This window comes from Danio rerio, chromosome 18 (genome assembly GCF_052040795.2).
Source record: "Danio rerio strain M-AB ecotype USA chromosome 18, GRCz13ab, whole genome shotgun sequence".
Lineage (NCBI taxonomy): Eukaryota > Metazoa > Chordata > Actinopteri > Cypriniformes > Danionidae > Danio > Danio rerio.
The window spans coordinates 11,030,451-11,052,693 of NC_141038.1; the positions used below are offsets into that span (position 1 = coordinate 11,030,451).

General features: G+C 31.6%; 1 protein-coding gene across 5 annotated transcripts in view; it reads left to right on the plus strand.

The window, feature by feature from the left end:
• The window catches only part of pclob (piccolo presynaptic cytomatrix protein b), a 120,980-nt gene that overhangs the window by 87,687 nt on the left and 11,050 nt on the right, over nucleotides 1-22,243 (plus strand). For 3 of the 5 annotated variants that reach the window (XM_087292979.1, XM_087292981.1, XM_087292980.1), the window contains 10 exons: nucleotides 2,123-2,231; nucleotides 2,821-2,888; nucleotides 3,715-3,926; nucleotides 4,043-4,093; nucleotides 5,620-5,750; nucleotides 8,138-8,164; nucleotides 11,042-11,135; nucleotides 12,832-12,903; nucleotides 15,070-15,349; nucleotides 17,192-17,386. In XM_087292979.1, the coding sequence (XP_087149105.1) occupies nucleotides 2,123-2,231; nucleotides 2,821-2,888; nucleotides 3,715-3,926; nucleotides 4,043-4,093; nucleotides 5,620-5,750; nucleotides 8,138-8,164; nucleotides 11,042-11,135; nucleotides 12,832-12,903; nucleotides 15,070-15,349; nucleotides 17,192-17,386 (1,239 nt within the window). The remainder of the gene's footprint in view (nucleotides 1-2,122; nucleotides 2,232-2,820; nucleotides 2,889-3,714; nucleotides 3,927-4,042; nucleotides 4,094-5,619; nucleotides 5,751-8,137; nucleotides 8,165-11,041; nucleotides 11,136-12,831; nucleotides 12,904-15,069; nucleotides 15,350-17,191; nucleotides 17,387-22,243) is intronic. The other 2 variants (XM_087292982.1, XM_087292983.1) reach the window with 1 other exon arrangement.

Here is a 22,243-nt window from a genome sequence, read left to right on the forward strand (position 1 = left end):
TACTCATATCCATGTACTCCAATGTACAAACTCAAAGCATGCATGATGTGCAGAAAATAAGAATACGTTTTATAAAAAAAAATGCTTATTCATTTCATGATTCAGACTTTTGTTTTTGCCTTTGGGGGTACATATCCCATTTTTTGAGTTTTTGAAACTGCTGGTTTCTCATTAAAAATCTCATAATAGTTGTGAGTTATAAGCTTGTAATTTCATTGCATCTCACAATTTTAAATCTTGCAATTCAGGATGCTATCGCACCTACACATTTGTTTCAGAACCAATCTCATTTGCTTAGTCAGAACGGTTCGTTTGGCGTATGTGAATTCAGAAATCATGCTCGGATCTGAACCAAATCAATCAGTCAGAGATCGCCTGAATGAGGTGGTCTCGGCTCGATTAAAAAGTACTCTGGAGCAGATCGATTGTAGCGAGAAAGCAAAATGTTCCAACGAACTAACGAACCAAGCTATATCGCAGTATATTATGGTCATGTAATAGCCATATACACACTCAAAAAATATATACTTTTTTACTACTACTACTTTTTTCAAACTATTCATTTAAAATGAGCTGAAACAACACAATTTTTTTATTTTCAATCCACATAAATTTGTAAAAAGTGTTAACTTAATCAATTTGTGTTAATCGATAATACATTTAAACTCAAGTGGAATGTGTAGTGAATTACAATCTACAAAATTTCAACAATATATTTTATAAATATGTTTTTGTTTCTCTTGATTTTACTTTTTGTTTTTTTAACATTTTTATTTCATATTTTCTTCCTAACAAATAAATTTGAGTGTCCAAATATTTGAAACATCATCATCAATTATTTTGTTAGATCAGCTCCAGATTTGACTTCAGTACTGACTGAACTAATGTACAGTATATGCACTAATGTAATACTGTGTATTGTATATATCCTATATATGGATCTGTAATAAAATATTCATAATGAAACTGTATATACACATATGTTGGGACATGATTCAAATGTAGCATGAATAAAAGTTAAAAATAAAGTCTAAAAGCCTTTTCAAGGATGATTTTGAATGCTCGCCTGTATAGCGCACAACATGTTCAGCAAAATAACTAAATCTGATTCCCAATTATGCATGAAGCATTCAGATATGACTTCAAAGCTGAAGTAATGGTTTTGGCCAGTGATAATCTTGCAGAGTGGTATGAAGATATGACTGGGGGTTTGCATTTGAGAGGCATTTGGACTGATTCTGAAGAGATGAACAGACATTTGAATGAGTGATGTCCTGTTGTTATCAGCAGCTGAAGCACTCCGTATGCAAAAGACCTATTTGAAGACTCGCTTTCATTTGTGTAAGTGCCTGCGGTTTGGCCTGAAGTGGGCTTGAGTTTGCTGTGATGCTTTCAAATACTTTTTCCCCCCCTTACTTTCTGTCTTTTCTGCATTTTTTTCTGTCTCTGCTGCTCTTGTAGTGAGTGTGTGCTCAAGGAAGCATGTTATGGAATAACAGCGCATGCATTTATGTATGTACTGTAGGTAATTCAGTGATAGTTTTTTTTTCTAAAGATATTTCTCTCAGGAATTACAACATTATCTATCTGCCTGTCTGTGTGGGAGTGTCATATTAGTTTTTGACAATGTTTTCCCAAAACAAAATGCGTAATATCAGTGCTTTGCTTTTTCTTAGTGACGCACTAAAACAAACTGTGCTTCTCAATTTGAAGATTTTTAAAAATAACCATGCGGTGACTTTCCATAACAATCTGCAGGCACACAATGTTTGTTTTGGCTATGATGCAGTGAGAGTGTCTGTTTTTAGTATAACGGTACACAGAAAGGACGGTTTGGTTTATACCTCTGTTTTTTTTTCAAAGCACAGGACAAACTAAACAAAATTGCTTCTGTTTGTTTTTACTCAAGGATGAAAAAAATTCTCAAACTAATGCTGAAAGGGGATCCACATTGCATATTAATGTAATATTAAAGCCGGCAATTAACAATACATGACAACATAACAACATAATAAAACAATATTAAAGCCATGTACAAAAAAATATTTGTCATCACCCCCTTAGATTTTGCTATTCTAAATGAATACAAGTATTTGACTTCGATGATGTGTTGTGTTTTTAGGAATGCAGGTTCTGGAGTGGAATGGAATCTCTTTGCTTGGAAAAACATATGAAGAAGTGCAGAGCATTGTGGGTCAGCAGAATGGAGAAGTAGACGTATGTGTGCGACTGTAAGTTACAAAAATGTATTCAATATTCACAGTACAAGCATATTCCACCGCACTATTAGTGAAGTCCCAGGACAATGCCATGTTTGTGTTCTACATGGACTATGGCATGCATAATCCTGTTCAAAAGGGATTTGATACTATATAAATATATAAATTTTCTTTTAGCATATTTTAAAAGTAGTTTATATTTATAACTGTAATGATGAATTTAGATTTTCAAAATGTTTAAAAAAAATTTTTAATCAGTCTCCAATGCTATATTTAATGTAAAACACAATAAAAGTGAGTAACGTTTTAAAATATTGCCATAATTTCAAGTAAATAATTTCCATTTTTAAAATGTAATTGATTCAAATACTTTTCTAATCTTTAGCATTACACGATTCTGAGATTTACCGCGTTGTACTGCAGTATTACTGTACTTCTAATTTTGTAAGTGTATGTAGTTTCACAGACTTTTCAGCATCAAGTGTGTGTCATCTTTAATGCTGAGTGATAGTATGTTGAATTAATGATCAATTAAGTCCTACAGTGGCTGTGGTCTTTAAGCTGATTTGCTAATGCAGTTTTTATCTGGACTGTTGTTTAGAGACTTAAACATGCTCTCCAACACAGAACAGCCTCAACAACTGGAGCTCCACAATCAGCTGAGAGCTGGTGAGTGAAAATAACAGTTTATTATACTGTATTTCCTTAATTTGTACACCTTGATACCTTTTTTATAAGCTATTATCATTTAAATGGAAATTCTTTATTGTGACATGCATTTGATTACCACAGCTTCAGGAAAAAAAAAAGATGCACAGGATAAGTTGTCAATCACTTAAGATCCAGCAAAATCACACAGCAATCTCCCATCATTAATTTTCCTTCGGCTTAATCCCTTATTTCATCAGGGGTTGTCACAGTGGAATGAACTGCCAACTATTTCGGCACAACTATTCACACACATACACCATGGACAATTTAGCTTACCCAAATCATCTATAGCGCATGTCTTTGGACTTGTGGGGGAAACCGGAACACCTGAAGGAAATGTGCAAACTCCACACAGAAATGCCAAGTGACCCAGCTGAGGCTCGAACCAGCGACCTTTTTGCTGTGAGGCAACGATGATAAAAACTGAGCCACCGTGTCGCCTTATCACCCAAACAATAATTTACAATCATATACAAAGTCAATTTTTGCCTATGAAATTGTACAGTGTTGGTGGTCCTCCAGGAACATGGTTGAGAACCACTGCTGTAGAACATGATTTGTGAGGTTTTCTGAACTGAAACTTCACAGGCACATTCTGGGGATACCAGATTTATTTAACATCTTATGAAAAGCAGCACCTTAACTTAGATAAAATCTTATTTTAAAAGGTTTAGTATGGTGTGATGGACAGAACTCTCGATCATTTAAGAGGTGTTTGTATTTGATCAGTGGGTTGTAGAGTATTTGTTCAGTGTCGCGTTTATGATATGTCTTTGTGTTGTAGGTGAGCGTCAGCGTTCTCCAGGCGTGGACCCAAAGCAGCTGGCGGCGGAGCTGCAGAAGGTGTCTCAACAACAGGGTCCAGCATCAGTTCTGTCTGCCCTGGAGAGAGCAGGACACCTGCACTCGGGACCCGGATCTGCTGCTTCCAGTGGAGTCCCCAGTCCCGGGCAGCCTGGGTCCCCATCCGTCAGCAAGAAACGCCACAGCAGCAAGGTACTGTTTGGGAACTTTTGCACATGCTTCTTACTGCATGCTGTGTCTAATTGGAGAAGTGAAAATAAGAATTAAAGCAGGAAGGGATTCATTTTCTTTCTTTTCTTTTTTTTCAGTCAGCAGAGGCCCTGAAGCCACAACCGCATCCAATCACTGGTGACATACAAGTGAGTATATACTACTTTTAACAGTGTACATTGTACAGTAAAATACTTTGTATTCTACTGTTAATTTTAGATATGGAATAAGGATTTTTTTTTGACTCGTGCAAAACAGACTGTTATAACTTGATTAAGTAACTAAGTAACAGTTTTTTTTTTTTTTTTTTAAGTTTGTTTTGGAAAGTGTACTGTATGCATTTATTAATGCAATGTTGTTGTTTTTTTTAAGTAGTGACTTTATAATAAATTTAATTAAATATTTTATAAGCTTTAGTTGATGAAATGTATTCTTGAATAAAAAAAATTGAATAAACATTTTTTTCTTAAATTTATTAAAACCATCCACTAAAATTATATAGAATTTAGGATATAAATGTAATAATAATAATAATAATAAATTATATATTATAATAATAATAATAATTATTATTATTATTAATAATAATAATAACAACAACAATAACTATTTCTGCTGAGAATTTTGCAACAAAAAAAATCATATTTATACAGAATAATTTTGGGAGTATGCAATTAAATCCACTCATTTGGTAATCAAACAAGTCTCTCATATATCTACTAAAAGACAGAAAATAATACTTTACAAACTGTGTTGTAAATAATTATATCACTATAAGATTATTGAAATTAATTTAAAAACTAAATAAATACAAATATACACATATTTACACACATTATTTAAGTAAATAAATAGACTCAATGACAGACTAAAAATCTGTGGAAATCTGAGGATTTCTGCGCGCACAGATTCCATGTGGGCCTAATAATAATACATAATGATTATAAATTAGATGATACTATAACATGACAATAATTCATTTATTAATTCATTGTTCCATCGGCTTAGTCACTTATTCATTAGGAGTCGCCACAGTGGAATAGGCCACCAGCTATTCCAGCACATGTTTTAAGCAGCTGATACCCTTTAGCTGCAACCCAGTACTGGGAAACAGCAATACGCTCTCACAATCACTCACACTCATACACTATGGCCAATTTTGTTTACCCAATCCACCTATAGCAACAATCTTTGGGGTGTGGAGAAAACCAAAGCACCCGGAGGACACCGGAGAGAACGTGCAAACTCCACACTAAAATACCAACTGGCCAAGCTGAACCAGCAACCTTCTTGCTGTGAGGCGACAGTGCAAACCACTTAGGCACCGTGCCGTCTATATAATAATAATATAAATTAGAATTAGATTAATTACATTTAATTCAAAATTCCTAAAAATAAAAAATTAAAAATCAATTTTCTTGCCTGTTAGTGTTATATAAAATTGATTTAAATATGTCACCATATAGAATTACTACAAATCTACAAAGGCCTTTGAAATATGACATTTGAGACACATTTCATTTAGATAATTATGATGTATCAGCACTAGTGACTCACTTCAGCATTGACTGCCTTATTGGATTTAAATGGCAGCATCTTGGTGCTTATTCTACAGTGAAATCAAATTTGAGTGGATTGCTGGTATTATGCATCTCATAATAAATCTGTCCCTCAGCTTCAAATCAACTACGACAGGAATATGGGCAATCTGATTGTTCACGTGCTACAAGCAAGAAACCTCGCTCCGAGAGAAAACAACGGATACACAGACCCTTTCGTCAAAGTCTATCTCTTACCAGGCAGAGGGTGAGTATCTGTAGGTGTGTGTGTGTGTGTGTAAGTGTGGGTGTGTGTGTGTTATAGTGTTAAAGTAAGTGAGTGTAAGTGTGCTGAATGAAATATTTAGAGAGACAAATGTTTGTTTTATGTTTGTTCTTGTCTACATATATAAGTGTTTATGTAATTGTGTTTGATTTACTGTCAGATTTTTTTAGTTATTTTCAGTGATTTCTTTCCCCCGTTTTTATTTGGGATATTTTCCGTTGTCGTTTTTCTCCTGGCCTTCCAGAAATCATCTTTTCCCTTTAGTATTAAGATTCTGGATGTACTCATGAGTATGGTAGAACATCGCTGAAGGCAAAAAAAAAAAAAAAAAAATTCATTTAGTATATATATATTAGTTATAAATTAGTTGAATGAATGTATACTAAGCATAAAACATATAAGTAATCGTTACCTGATGAAGAAGTGTTTGACGAAATATATAGGCACAGTGTTAAAGAATAGCCATGTCAATAAAGATTTTTTAATATTTTTTCCACATTTTCACAAGTACCTTGCCCAAAAGGCACCGACACATTAATTGAGCTACCCCTGAGCACTATTTAAAATATAAATGTACAGTGTATATATAAATAAAAAAATAAAAATTTACTGTTTATATATAAAAAATATATGAATATTCTGTGAATATTCTATATAAATAAAAAATATAAATATATTGTGTATATAAAAAATATAAATATACTCTATATATGAATAAAAATATAAATATACTGTGTTTATATAAATAAAAATATACTGTATATATAACTAAAAATATAAATATACTGTGTAAAAAATAAAAAATTTACTGTTTATATATAAAAAATATATGAATATTCTGTGTATGTATATAAATAAAAAATATAAATATATTGTGTATATAAAAATATAAATATACTCTATATATGAATAAAAATATAAATATACTGTGTTTATATAAATAAAAATATACTGTATATATAACTAAAAATATAAATATACTATGTTTATATAAATAAAAATATACTGTGTATATAAATAAAAATATAAATATACTGTGTATATATAACTAAAATATAAATATACTGTGTATATATAACAAAAAATATAAATATACTATTTATATACATAAATAAAACATATAAATATACTGTGTATTTAAAAATAAAAATATACTGTGTGTATATAAAAATATATAAATAAACTGTATATACAAATAAAAATATACATAAACTGTATTTAAATAAATAAAAAATATGTAAATATTCTGTATATATAAACAAAAAATATAAATATACTGTATATATATAAATATATATAAATACACTGTGTATATATAAAAATATATAAACTGTATATATAAATAAAAAATATACATCAACTGTATATAAATAAATTAAAATAAATATACTGTATATAAAAATAAAAAATATAAATATACTGTGTATGTATATATATATATATATATATATATATATATATATATATATATATATATATATATATATATATATATATATATACTGTATATATAAATAAAAATATAAATATACTGTGTATATATAAATAAAAATATGAATATACTGTGTATGTATAAATAAAATAAAAAAAATTACAATAGACCAAACCATTTTTAATGTAAAACTTTAACCGATTTTCTAATGATATATGATGTGCTAAGTTTGTGTTTTAAAAAATAATAAGTGTAAATAAGTTTACAGTATATATATGTTAATATGTTAATAAAAAGTTAACAAACTTTGCATTGCTGCATGTGACTTCACCAGCCAATTTTCTACATCTAAAGTGAAACAATTTTTTTAAATAATTTTTTTAATGGCTAATTAATTACAGAGAAAAATAAATCTAATGTTCCTTTTACCATAATGTTAATAATTTCAGTAGAATAAACGTGTTTCATAATAAGCCAAAACACCGGCAAAATAACATGTCTGGTGTTCTCAAAGGTCTCCCTTTCTGAGTAGACGTCCTCACCTCTTTAGTACGGAAATGACTTATTGGAAGGCTAAAGTGGAAGAGATCTTCTTTAGAGAAGTCAATTTTTATTAGCTTAGCCTTCCTCTCTTAACATGCTACCTAGTAATCAAGCTCAGTGTCTCGGCCTGCGGAGACAGGACAATCGATATGGCTTCCACCAGTATGGGTGTGTAATGCTATCTGCCATCTCCTAATGGCCATATCTGCAGTGTTTATGAAATTAGTTCCTATTACCTGCACAGATGATCCTGGTGCTAAAAGCTCAACTCCAACCCGGACGACAACTTTTCAGAGGGTTTTCTGTCTGCCCTTCCTGCAGGATTCTCTGACTGTTGTCTGTTTGTCTGTCTACTTTTACTTTGCACACCATACAAATCTCCGGATTGGTTCAGCCAAGTCATGGTTGTCCAGAACGCAAGGTAGCGTGGTGATTCTTTTTCTGTTCATTTTGCTTTGTTTCATTGCTGTGCGTGTGTGTGGGTATGTGTTTCTCTTTTCTTTCATTGCTTCGATGTCATTCATGTGGTGAAAGTGTCATCTGTGAAGTGTCTCAGATCTACCTCAAAGCAACCTCTACCTCTGAAGTTTTTCACGGCAAGGCAATACATTATTGAAATGATTTCCTCAAGGTCAGTTATTACTGCAATATAGTCTCCATGAAATCAAATAGAAAGCATTTTGGCCATTAGTGCCAATATGTTAGTCGTAAAGTTATCTAGCGTGCTCCAAAACAAGTCGACATTTGAGTTTAGACGATATATAACATTAGAAAAAAACATAACAATGTTCAAAGTATGGAACTTTCAGGTCAGCCAATAGGAATTATTTCCTAATTTCTCATCAAAGCAACCTCTACCTCTGAAGTTTTTCACGGCAAAGCAATACAATCTTGAAACGGTTCCTTCAAAGCCAGTTAATACTGCACTATAGTCTGCATGAAATGAAATATAAAGCATTTTGGGCATTAGTGTCAATATGTTAGTCATAGAGTTGTCTAGCATGCTCCAAAACAAGGACATTTGGATTTAGAAGATATATAACATAGAAAATATAACAATGTTCAAAATATGGAGCTTTCAGTTCCACCAATAGGAATTATTTCCTAATTTCTTACCAAAGCAACCTCTACCTCTCAATTTTTTCATGGCAAGGCCATACATTCTTGAAACGGTTCCCTCAAAGCCAGATATTACTGCATTATAGTCTGCATGAAGTCAAACTGAAAGCATTTTGGGCATTAGTGTCTTAAATTTATCTAGCATACTCCAAAACAAAGATGTTTTCAGTTCGCCTATATGGATGAGATATGTCTTTGTTCCTCACCTTGTCCTTCGATTTCTGTAGTATGTGAGGTGTCCTGCACTCAACAAAACATAGCTCAAATCAGTCATTTATTCACATGCACTCAAGAATTCATACCGAGGGTTTGCCTAAAGGGATGTCCAAATCTGATCACGTGATCAGAAATTGGGCCCGATCATGCAGTTTCAGACTTGATCAGAATCAAATGTTACCTCCTGATCAAGATTCAAATATATTTGTATATATAAACTGTTTCTTAAAGGTGTTGTTTGTAAGTTTTTGACTCTTCTAAAGCATAAAAATACCATAATAGGTTTGCAGATATTTAAGAAACACGCTCAGTGAACATTCTTGTTTGACATTTCGTTCATTCATTCAGAAAGGCTTTGAAAGCAGACTCCGAAATGAGATGCAGATTCGGTTCATAATGTTATTATTTAGCAAAAAAATTATAACAAATAAAATAATAAATATTATGTGTGTAAACATTAGGTGAGAAACCATTTCTAATATATAAATTCGTGGAGTTGGTTAGGACAAAAATTCCTTTTAATATGGAAAATATTCCGGGTGCTGTTGCTTTTATTTAGAACAGGGGTTCTCAACTGGTTTGGCTGTGCAACCCACATTTTTACATGGTCAACCAAATTTTTAGGAACTATAATACTCTTTTAGGAATTATACTTAATTTGTATTTATTTGTTAACATAAACAAGTAGTGACAGATACATCATAAGAAATTCACCAAGACTTACAAATAAAGACTATTTTATTGCTGTCATTTAACAAAATGGATCAAATTGTAGAAATATTACAAAGTAAAAACGACAAATACTGTTAATAATAAACTTTAAAAAAAAAAAAATTTTCTGGTTTCTAAATGTTGTTTTAATTTAAAAGGTTTCATGCTCTCTTGTGAGAGCACCTCACTACATATGACACTGAGGCTTTAAGTTTTTTATACACATGTCAAACGGTAGGGTTGTTGCGCATGCATTTCAAAATAAAAGTCTGGTATAAGCAAAATATGTAAAAAATGTAACTTTTTTTGTTGTTTTTTTGAACACACATTCCGCGACCCACTGAAATTGTTCCCGCGACCCACTTTTGGGTCGTGACCCACCAGTTGAGAAACACTGATTTAGAACATGGTTTAAATCACTCGTTGGAGGGGGGCAACTTAATAGTTTTATGTTTAATTTACTTAAATGTGTTAAAACTAATAAGTGAAATTAATTCCCTCATGTTGTCCCAACACAAATCAATTGTGTGGAACTCAGCATTTTTTTACAGTGCATTACCATTACCAATAGGATGAATAAAGGCTGGTTTTGTGTTAGTGTCACACAAACTGTCCCTATGTAAACACATGTCTGCTCTGCACAATAGCAAAGAGCAGATCATATGTGCAAATCAATTACACTGAATGCTGTATTTTAAATAGGAGAAGCATTTAGACAGGCTCAGCATTGCTATTATACTGTTGATTGTGCATGTCATGAGTCAGATGCACTTTAGCTCAATACGCCGAGCTGTCTGTCATATACTGTAAACAAAACACTATTGCCTATTTTTAAAAAGGGGAGGAGCTACCCAATATGTCCAATCCTGTCTGCATGTTTCAGCTGTAACCACCTGACGCCTCGAACAAAACTGCACATTTCAAGGCTCTTCAGTGAACCTTCAAGTACAGATGTGCAACCATTGTTTAAATTCACATCAGCTCATTGTAAGAGTCTGGCGCTGCTGTACTGTATGCTTGCATAAATTGCTCATGTACTCATGTAGAAGCAGGCATTTCTCCACATTTGACTCTGTGGTCTGGTAATGTCATCATCATCATTGGTGGCATGGACCGTAGATGCATCAGTGTTGCCTCGTGTGAGGTCATCTCTTTATGAAACTCCGCTGTACTCAAGTGTGGCTAAAAATACATTATGCACGCTCTAAGTTTATTGCTCCATGTATCTTGTCTCGACATGGTTACCTCACAGTGCTGAGAACAAGAGGAGGACTAAATATATCCAGAAGACCCAGAACCCAGAGTGGAACCAGACAGTCATTTACAAAAACATACATCTGGAGCAGGTAAGTACTTATATTTGTTTACTTATATACATACATATTAGAACTTTTTTTTTTAGTAAAAGGTTTTAGAAAAAGTATTTAACATTAAATTAATCAGCATTATATATTATATTATATTATATTATATTATATTATATTATATTATATTATATTATATTATATTATATTATATTATATTATATTATATTATATTATATTATATTATATTTGTTATAATTATTATATTATATTGTATTATTAATCTGGGGTTGCCACAAAGGAATAAACCGCCAACTTATCCAGCATATGTTTTACGCAACGGATGCCTTTCCAGCTGCAACCCATCACTGGGAAACATCCATACACACTCATTCACGCACATACAATACGGTCAATTTAGCCTACCCATTTCACTTATACCACATGTTTTTGGACTTTGTGCCTCCACTGGCAAAGGTCCAGAATTTTCCCATACATTTTGCCATCATATATAGTGAAAGTAACCTATTGAAGAAAGCGTTTAGACAGAAATCTGACATAAATGAAGTTGTCTTTCACTACTGACCGACTGTATTGTTGTTGAATAGAGAAAACATTTTACAAGTAACTTTTATTCTAAATCCTGGACTTTATTCTTGAAACAAAAAGTTAATTTTAATACTAATTAGGCTATTGTTGTTGTCTCTGAATTTTCAAATGTTTTTTTTAAAAGAGAGGCTAGAAAATTGGGAAGCTCTACATTATTATGATTTAGTTTTTATTTTTTAAATGGCCAAATTCTGAATGAGGAAAGTTGAATACTGGCCATTTTTTATTTGCATAATAAATTACAATAGACCAAACCATTTTTAATTTAAAACTTTAACAGATTTTCTAATGATATATGATGTGCTAAGTTTGGGTTTTAAAAAATAATAAGTGTAAATAAGTATATATATATATATATATATATATATATATATATATATATATATATATATATATATATATATATATATATATATATATATATATTACTTTATTTTAAATCTTTACGAAATGTTTTTGGTACATCGAAAATTGTGGTTCTGATGACCATCTAACAAGCTAATGCAGAAAAAATGTGCTTAAAATGTCACAAAAATGCAAATTAGAAGAAAAAAAGTTAAATAGAAAATGAGGCAAAACTGCAAAAAGATCCACTTTTGGAGAAAAAAAAAAAAAACTAACCACCCCTTTCATTAGGCTGGCTACGGACCTGAATACTGTCTTATTATTGTTTTCAGGCAGGCATCTTTCATGTGGAATTTATCTTTCATCTCTCTTTAGCTATACGTAACATTATATATAGTTCAAGAGCTATGCACCGAACTTATAACATGTAATTAAACTCGTCTAAGGCACAAGGGAAGTTACATCACAGTCACGTCCCCCAAGTGTCCCATATATGCAATCCAAATTTGGCACTCCATATTTGAAAACTCTGAAAGTTGACCTAGTTTTTCTGCCACTGCTGTGCTGTTTACTAAGTCTTAGATTTCATGTTAAAAGATGTTTGTGCCTTCATGAATTATGTTTTTTTTCTCTGTGTGTGTGTGTGTGTGTGTGTGTGTGTGTGTGTGTGTGTGTGTGTGTGTGTGTGTGTGTGTGTGTGTGTGTGTGTGTGTGTGTGTGTGTGTGTGTGTGTGTGTGTGTGTGTGTGTGTGTGTGTGTGTGTGTGTGTGTGTGTTCGACTCAGCTGAAGAAGAAGACTCTGGAAGTGACTGTGTGGGATTATGACAGATACTCCTCAAATGATTTCCTCGGAGAAGTGAGTGTTACTCGATAAAAGTATCATTCCACACGCCAAAAAAAAAAAAAAAACAGAGATAAACATAATTTGCATAATTCTTTAGATGCGATTCAAGGCTTGTTAGCGTTTTGTCTTCTCTTGCAGAGATTATGGTTTTGAAATGTTATTATTGAATCATTTTTAGCTTCTGTCTGTATGGATTTGTGTTATAATCCATCAAAGAACAGTTTATAGTAGACTAATAGAAAAAGAATATCTCTGAAGTGTAAAGGCTGAATAAATCTAACGGTGCCGTCTAACCCGAAGCATTTGTTTTAATCCTACAAATGTTCAGATCTGCAATAAAACAATCGGTTTAAACGTCAAGTGATATCACATTTTTTATAAATAAAGGCACTGCTGGTTCCATAAAGAACATTTAAAATTCAAAGAATGAATTCCACAGTAGGTTTTTTTTATTGAGGAATAAAGTTCTTTAGATTATTAGATTTTTCAAAAAGTGCTTACTAAAAAAAAAAAAAAAAAAAAAGGAAATATAAAAAGCAGCAGTGTTTATTTTTGTGAATGAGCACATTTGCTGTCTCAGTTGCAAACCAGTGACTTTTCATCTTAAAATTTTGCATGCTTAATTCCCCACATCATGCATAATTCTATGCAATTCATAAAATACTGTTAATTGTATGAAATGAAAATCCATCAAATTAAAAATAAAAATTAAGATTTCTTCTTAAGATAAACACTGGTATTGTGTTGTCTAAAGTTAAGGACATGTTAACTAATTTCTACTAATTTCTTTTGTCTTTGCCATGATGACAGTACATAATATGATACTATTTATTTTGCAAGATACTAGTATTTACATTAATGTGCAACTTAAAGGCCTAACTATGTTAACTAGTTTAACTAGGCATGTTATGTTAATTATGCAAGTCAATGGATAACAGTGGTTTGTTCTGTAGCCAATCAAAAATTTTTTTTTTGTTAATAAAAAAATGATAAATTTTTAAGGTGGCTAATATTATTAACCTTAGTTATTAAAAATAATTTATTAAAAAAATTATTTAATAACCCCCAATCAAACCCCCAAAGGCTACGGACAATATAGCCTACTCTATTTGCCTATTGCACTTGTCTTTCTACTGTGGGGGAAACTGGAGCACCCGGATGAAACACGTGGAGAACATGCAAACTCCACACAGAAATGCCAACTGACCCAGCGGAAATTTGAACAGCAATATTTTTTTGCTGTGAGGCCCACACATTATGCATACAGTTTATTTTATTTTTTAGACAAACTAAAATAATAAGACTTTTTTCCAGGAGAAACATATAATAGGAAATACTTTGGGGAAAATTCCTTTCTCTGTAAAAAAAACACCGCTATAGGCAAATATTTGAAAAGGAATCAACATTTCACAGGAGGGCTAAATATTTTTGTCTTGAACTTTCTTTTTTTTTTTGTTATTTAACTAAATCTTTTTTCTTTTAATCATCAGTAGTATTAAAATACTGAAGTTTCATCAGTAGTTTATATAATGAAATGAATATAAATGCACACTTTACTCACACATACAGCAAGTCTTTTCTTATTTGTTTTCCATTAAAGTGTATGCAGTATTCAACATTTGAAATTCATAAAAAATTATTGTTATTGTATAATTAATAAATCATTTAATACACAATAAATGAATAAATATTAATATTTTGTGATATTATATTTCATCACATTTTTGATGAAAGGTTTTGTACCACTTCAAATGTTTTTATATTTCAGAAAATCAAATCAAAATCTCAATTGTCAGGAGAAATAATATGTAAGTGCCATGACTAGTCCCAATTAGACTAATTAAAGGGTTACAGACAAGAAAGTGTTGGGGAATAAGATGACTCTATCAGTTTATCTGTAAATACATAATATACAGAACTAAATATGACATATATACAATCTATCAGTTAAAGTGGGAAAGAAGGCTGCATCGTATTTGTTAAAACTGCGACAGATAAAACCACAAGAATCATAATTGAACTTGTCAATCAAAACTGCACAGGCGCACTCTTACCAAGATGTACTCACACCTGACTTGCATAAACACAATTAAACGCACATTTTAAAAGGTTTTTGGAACAAAGCCGGTCGGGAAACAGCCAACTAAGACATTATGAATGCCTGTGTTGTTTCTGTAGGTGCTCATTGATCTCTCTAACACGACTCAGCTTGATAACACACCTCGCTGGCACCCTCTAAAGGAGCAAAGTGAAAGTATCCACCATGGAAGAACCCACCCTCCACAGGGGCCCGGCGGCTCAGGGGGCTTTGGCGGTCAGGGTGGCTCTGGAGGTCAGAGAGGCCCTGGAGGAACAGGAGGTTCTGGAGGTCAAGGAGGGCAACCAGGGAACCAGGAGTCCCCTAAAACCTCAGTCATCAAAAGCCGAAGTCATGGCATTTTCCCTGACCCTGCTAAAGGTAGGTCATGCTTATTAAACAAAAATGTGCACCTCATTTGCACAGGTAGTAACCAGTGTCCTTCTGCTTAATATCTGCTAACATTTTTGTTTTGATACCAACCATAATCTAACAGTCTAATGATATTAAATGTGGCAAATGTACTCTAAGCTGACATACAGTATTCACTCAAAAATGGTTACTGCTGCTTGTTTAAACTACCTGTTTAAAATGAGCCGAAACAACACAATTCATTTCTTTGGCCAATTTCATTGTTTTATGTTCAGTCCACTTAAAGTTTTAAACCATTAAGTTAACTTAAGCGTTTTGTATTGGGACAACATGAAGGAATTGTGTTGGTCCAACTACATGCTTAGGGGGGGGGGGGTTGTAGTTCCCTGCATGCTTTGCATGAGACTGAATTAACAGAGGGAAATATTGACAATAAAAGTAATCATAGGTGTTTAAAGTTAATAGAAAAACTTGTTAAAGTTTAATCTTCACTTTAGTTTGAAGATTTAGAAGATTTTCATGTAATACTTTGAGTTTTGAGATTAGCACCTTGCAGAAGCACCCATGCTTTGGGTGTTGGCAGCTTAATTAGCAAAAATGCAGTTTGTTGCTTTGCTCAGTGAGCAATAACTGTCCTAAAATGAGTTCTGAAATCATTCTCAATCAACTGTATATGTAAGTCATTAAGTTGTCGTAAAATTGCTATTTTAATGTATTTAGGATAACTTCAAATAAAATTAAGAGTTTAAAATGTAAGAAACATAATAGACATACATGATAATATCAGATCATTGAGTTTACGTAAAAAAAATATATATATATATATATAATTTATTATTTAATAAAATCATGTTGGAGCAACTCAATTGCATTTAAATGTGTAAATAGTTTTGTTGTTGTTGTTGGTGATGGTGCTAAACAAATGTTTGTGGATGGAAATCCTGCTTTCAATTAAATTGTGTTCATCAAATGATTTATTTTTTTGAGTGTTGTTGCTAAACTAAAAACTTTACCTTACTTACCTAGGTAACCAAATTAACCTAGTAAAGCCTTTAATATATAGTCAAATATTATTTACTGTCATCATGGCAAAGATAAAATAAATCAGTTAATAGAGATAAATTATTAAAACTATTATGTTTAGAAATGTGTTGAAAAAAATCTTCTCTCCATTAAACAGAAATTATGGAAAAAATAAACAGGGGGCTAATAATTCAGGGAGTTTAATAATTCTAACTTCAACTGTAGTTAACTAATAAAATCCAACATATACGCTGCTGTCAGTAAAGACGCATTCATTTGCTCAAAATATACTATAAACTGATTAATTGTCAATATTATTACATTTTCACTGTTTTATATATATATATATATATATATATATATATATATATATATATATATATATATATATATATATATATATACATATATACATACATATATATATATATATATATATATATATATATATATATATATATATATATATATATAGATAGATAGATATATAAAATATAACATATTGTATTGTTACAATAGAATGTTATGCTTTGTTACAGTCTTCTGTGTCATTTTTATACAATGATTTGCTGCTCAAGAAATGTGTATTATTATTATTATTATTACTGAAAACTGTTGAGCAGCTTAATATTTTGGTGAAATGCGAAATAAATGATCAGAAAGTTAAAATTTTTCAATCATCTTTCTATTATCTTTTTATAAATTTTACTGTCACATTTGATCAATTGTATCTATGCAAGTTTAAATCTTATAGACCCCAAACTAAGATCTAAGAGATACTGAAGATCAGTGGTGAATTAATCCAGAGCACATACTGTATGTTTACAGATACACAGGTCCCTACAATAGAAAAGTCCCACAGTAGTCCCGGCAGCTCCAAATCCTCCTCTGAGGGTCACTTGCGCTCACATGGCCCATCACGAAGCCAAAGCAAAGGCAGCGTCACCCAAGCACACTTGGAGGAGGCCGGAAACGCCATCGCTGCAGCGGAAGCTGCCGTCCATCAATCCCGACTCCAGCCAAGTAACCCTTACTACTTCACATGAGCTCACAGCCTCTCTGTTTTTCTGTCTTTCTTTCTGTCTGTCCTCTTGTTCTCGCACTCTTCCGCTATTTCTTTACCATTCCCTCTCACCCTCACATTTCTGACACTTTCTTTTTTTCAGTAAGTTTAGTTCTTCTTTTCATCGTTTAATGTTAATATTGTAAAACCTACACCTAAAATCACTAATTATAAACATAATAGCGCATAATATAAGAAATCGTATTGTTCAGTGGTGTCCAAACTTGGTCCTGGGGGGCCGTTGTCCTGCAAAGTTTAGTTCCAACCCTAATCAGACACACCTAGGCTGGCTAATCTCTTACTAGGCTTTCTAGAAAAATCTGTGCAAGTATGTTGAGGCAAGTTGGAGCTAAAATCTGCAAGACACCAGCCTTCCAGGACCGAGTTTGGGCACCCTTGGTATAATTGAAGTGCCCCTGTTATGCTTTTTTGAGTTTTGTCCTTTATGTATTGTTTAATATACAGTGCTCAACATACATGCATACACCCCTCACAAATTTCTCCTTTACATTAATATTTTTTATAAGATGCTTTACAGTATTATATTTGTGCATGCATACACATTAGATTAGTCAGTACTGAAGCCAAATCTGGAGTTAATCTAATAAAATAACTTACGATAACGCTACAAAATTAGTAAATTTGTATGTTAGGGAAAATATGAAATTAAAAAAGAGCAAAATTCAAGAGAAACAAATAAATATAAACAGTTTGTTGAAAATTTGTAGTTTGCAAATTTTCCCCATATTTTGCATGAATTTAAGTGTATTGTCTTTATATTTCTAAAGATGTTCAGTGACTAAAATATTGTTTTAATAAATATATATTAGTTTAATAAATCTGTTTGGTTTAAATGCACCAAAATATATGACCTATGTTCACTGAGAAATTGATACAAATATTCATTTTCAAAATGGAGTGTTACTCGTTTATGTTGAGCACTGTTTTATGAATCAAAAATGATTTGTCACCCAACATACAGAAACTATTATAAAACTAAATTATTTTAAAACTATTATAAGAGTCCTCCAAAGAAATATTAGGAACATTTTAAAAGAGCATAATAGAGGTATTTAATGGCATAATTTAAACATACACATTAAAAAAATAAAAAATAAATATTATATATATATATATATATATATATATATATATATATATATATATATATATATATATATATATATATATATATATATATATACCCTCAGGTGTTCCGAGATATACAGTGCTCAGAATAAATGAGTACACCCCTCACAAATCTGTCTGTTAAATTCATACTTTTAATAGGAAGCTATACAATATTATATTTGTGCACATACAGTTGAAGTTGGAATTATTAGCCATCCTTTAATTTAGATTTTTTTAAATATATTTCCCAAATTATGTTTAACATTGCAAGGAAATTTTCACAGTATGTATGATAATATTTTTTCTTCTGGACAAAATTATTTCTTGGTCTTATTTGTTTTATTTTGACTAGAATAAAAGCAGTTTTTAATTTTTTTTAAAAACATTTTAAGGTCAACATTATTAGCCCCATTATTAGCCCCTTGGCTTATAATTCTACTCCTAATCTGGAGCTTATCTAACAAAATAACTTATAACTAATATAACTAATAACTAAATATAATAACTAAGTTACTATAATAACTTAGTTATAAAATAGTATAACTAATAACTAATGGTCCAAAAACTAGTACAGCAAAATGTATGTATAGAAAAATATTAAATACTTAACATTAAAAAAATATTTTAAAAAGAGGAAAAAATCAAGAGAAGCAAAACAATTTAAGAATTTAGTTAAAATTTTGTGGTTTGTAATTCTTTTTTGCAATATTGTGCTTGAATTTAATTTGATTTTAATATCTCTCAATTTCTAAATATGTTTAGTGACTAAAATGTTATTTTAATAAATATATATATTTAATAGATCTGTTTTGTTTAAATGTACCCAAATACATTTCCTACATTCACTGAGAAATGGATACAAATATTAATTTTCAAAATGGGCTGTGCACAATTATGCTGAGCACTGTAGGTTACATTTCAGTAGGACATTCTAGAAGATTTTTGGCTGAAACTGTGGTTCTTGGTGATTCATATTGTGAAGGGTGATGGCTACCGGCTTTTCAAGTGTTAAAACAAGAACAAAAAACAAATGAAAACCTGTGGCTACTGACTATACATTGAGATCTAATGAAGTCAGTTTGCTCTTAAGCCTGCATCTGTATGCACGTTTGCTTTGAGTGTTTTTTTCAAGACCTCAATGTATCATCAGAAGCCACCGATAGCCACTTCATTTTGCCTCTCATGAAAAAACAAAACAAAAAAAATAAATAACAAAAAGTAAACACAAGTGTCACATGAGCTTCTCATGTTCAAATCACATATGAAACACATGAAACACAGAAGAAACATGGTTTTGGAAAAGTTTATGATTGCAAGATCATTTTCTTCACATGGAAATGTTTCAAATCCATTATGATGTCGATTTAAACAAAAAAAATAAATAACAAAAAGTAAACACAAGTGTCACATGAGCTTCTCATGTTCAAATCACATATGAAACACATGAAACACAGAAGAAACATGGTTTTGGAAAAGTTTATGATTGCAAGATCATTTTCTTCACATGGAAATGTTTCAAATCCATTATGATGTCGATTTTTAAAAAATAGGCAATTGCAAGGAAATTTTCACAGTATCTCTAATAATATTTTATCTTCTGGAGAAAGTCTTATTTGTTTTGTTTCGGCTAGAATAAAAGCAGTTATATATATATATATATATATATATATATATATATATATATATATATATATATATATAACTTTTAAGGTCAAAATTATTAGCCCCTTTAGGCTATATATTTTTTCGATAGCCTACAGAACAAACCATCGTTTTACAATAACTTGCCTAATTACCCTAACCTGCCTAGTTAACCTAATTAACTATTTAGTTAAGCCTTTAAACATCACTTTAAGCTGTATAGAAGTGTCATGAAAAATATCTAGTAAAATATTTACTGTCATCATGACAAAGATAAAATAAATCAATTATTGTGAATGAGTTATTAAAACTATTATGTTTAGAAATGTTGAAACCGTTGAACAGAAATTGGGGGAAAAAATCAAAAGGGGTCTAATAATTCAGGGAGGGTAATAATTCTGACTTCAACTGTATATTTTTTTCCATTGTAGCCGATCACTTGCAATTTATGAATTATCAAAAATAGATGCAGAAGGACTTTTAATTTGTCAGGGTCAAGCGCTGTAAAAGGAACTGTATAAAATGGAAAGGAGTCACATTAACCGTTTACCGGACGTTTATCAGTATGGGAAGAAACATTAGCTCTGCACACACCCTTTTAGCACAGTTTCAGATGAAAAATAATCTAACTGTTCTACTGAAGAAAATAGTCACCTACAGTACACATAAGTTGCTCTGAGGCTGAGTAAAATAACTAGCAAAGTTTCATTATTGGGTGAACTATACCTTTAAGAAAAGTGAAATCCTAAAGTACTTTTTAATGTACACATTTGCATACCGAGTGGCGAAATGGAAACCATCTAATCTAAAATGGTCTTAATTTTTAATAAAGCCTATAAAACATTAAATAATTCAGTCTGTTAAACTCCCATTATTAAATTAAATATCTCAAATGTGCCTTCAGCTGCAGTAAAAGTTGGACGAGCCAGCAATTAAAGATATTATCCCCCAGATAAAATGTAATGTCAGACATTCAGGCTCAATGTTTCTTTGTAAAACAGAAAAATCCATTTACAGGCTCTTATTGTACACACACAAAAAAATAATAATAAATCATAAGAGATACACAATGCTAAATTGATAAACATATGGACGACACTTCACACTGACATCCAGAGCATGATGAACCCTCTGTTACCTCATTTCCCCTTGCAAGTAAAAATCCCAGGCCCTTACCCTCAGATCAAACCCATATCAATGTCCGCATGACTGTGGTGTGTAAAAATCATGAGCTGGTTTCATGTGAGGGCGACCGTGGATGTGAGAGTCCGTGTAGAAAAACAGCCCCATCTAAAGGCAGAACTGGCCTCATACTGATCATGCAACATCTTCCAGCCAATGAGAGCAAAGTATCGAGTCAGATGACCATCATGGAGGGATCTCTGCTAGAGGAGGTGAGAGACACGTGACTCCTGCCTCTCTCTCTCTAAACATACAAATAAAACCCAGCACTAAACAGGCTATTATAAAAGCAAAATAAGAGATAAAAAATGTTTAAATCTAAAATCATGACCGCCATGAGATTTACATAAAAGATTAACAGTTTTAAATTATTATAATTTTTTAAAGAGTGCATTTTCTTTCATTTCACTGTGGTCTTTTTAATTTTTAGTTCTTATATTTTCCTTTCATATGTGAAGTGCAGAACCATTGTTTTAAAGGGGTCATAAATTGACTTAAACGGTTATTTTGTACTGTTCTCTGTTTTTTTTTTTTTTACTTTTAAAAAACTTGTAAGTATTTTTTTACTTATACTGTCCTGTATTGACCTCCATATAACTGAAGTAAACACCCAGTGCTGTGATTGGCTAACAATCTTGCATATACATATGGGTTGTTGACATGACATTCCATTTTGATGCATGACAAAAATGTATATAATTAGTATTCATTTATTTTCCTTTGGCTTAGTCTCTTTATTCATCAGGGGTAACCACAGCGGAATGAACCGCCAACTTCTCCAGCACGTTTTACTCAGCGGATGCCCTTCCAGCTGCAACCAAGTACTGGGAAACATCCATAAACACTTATTCATTCATTCATTT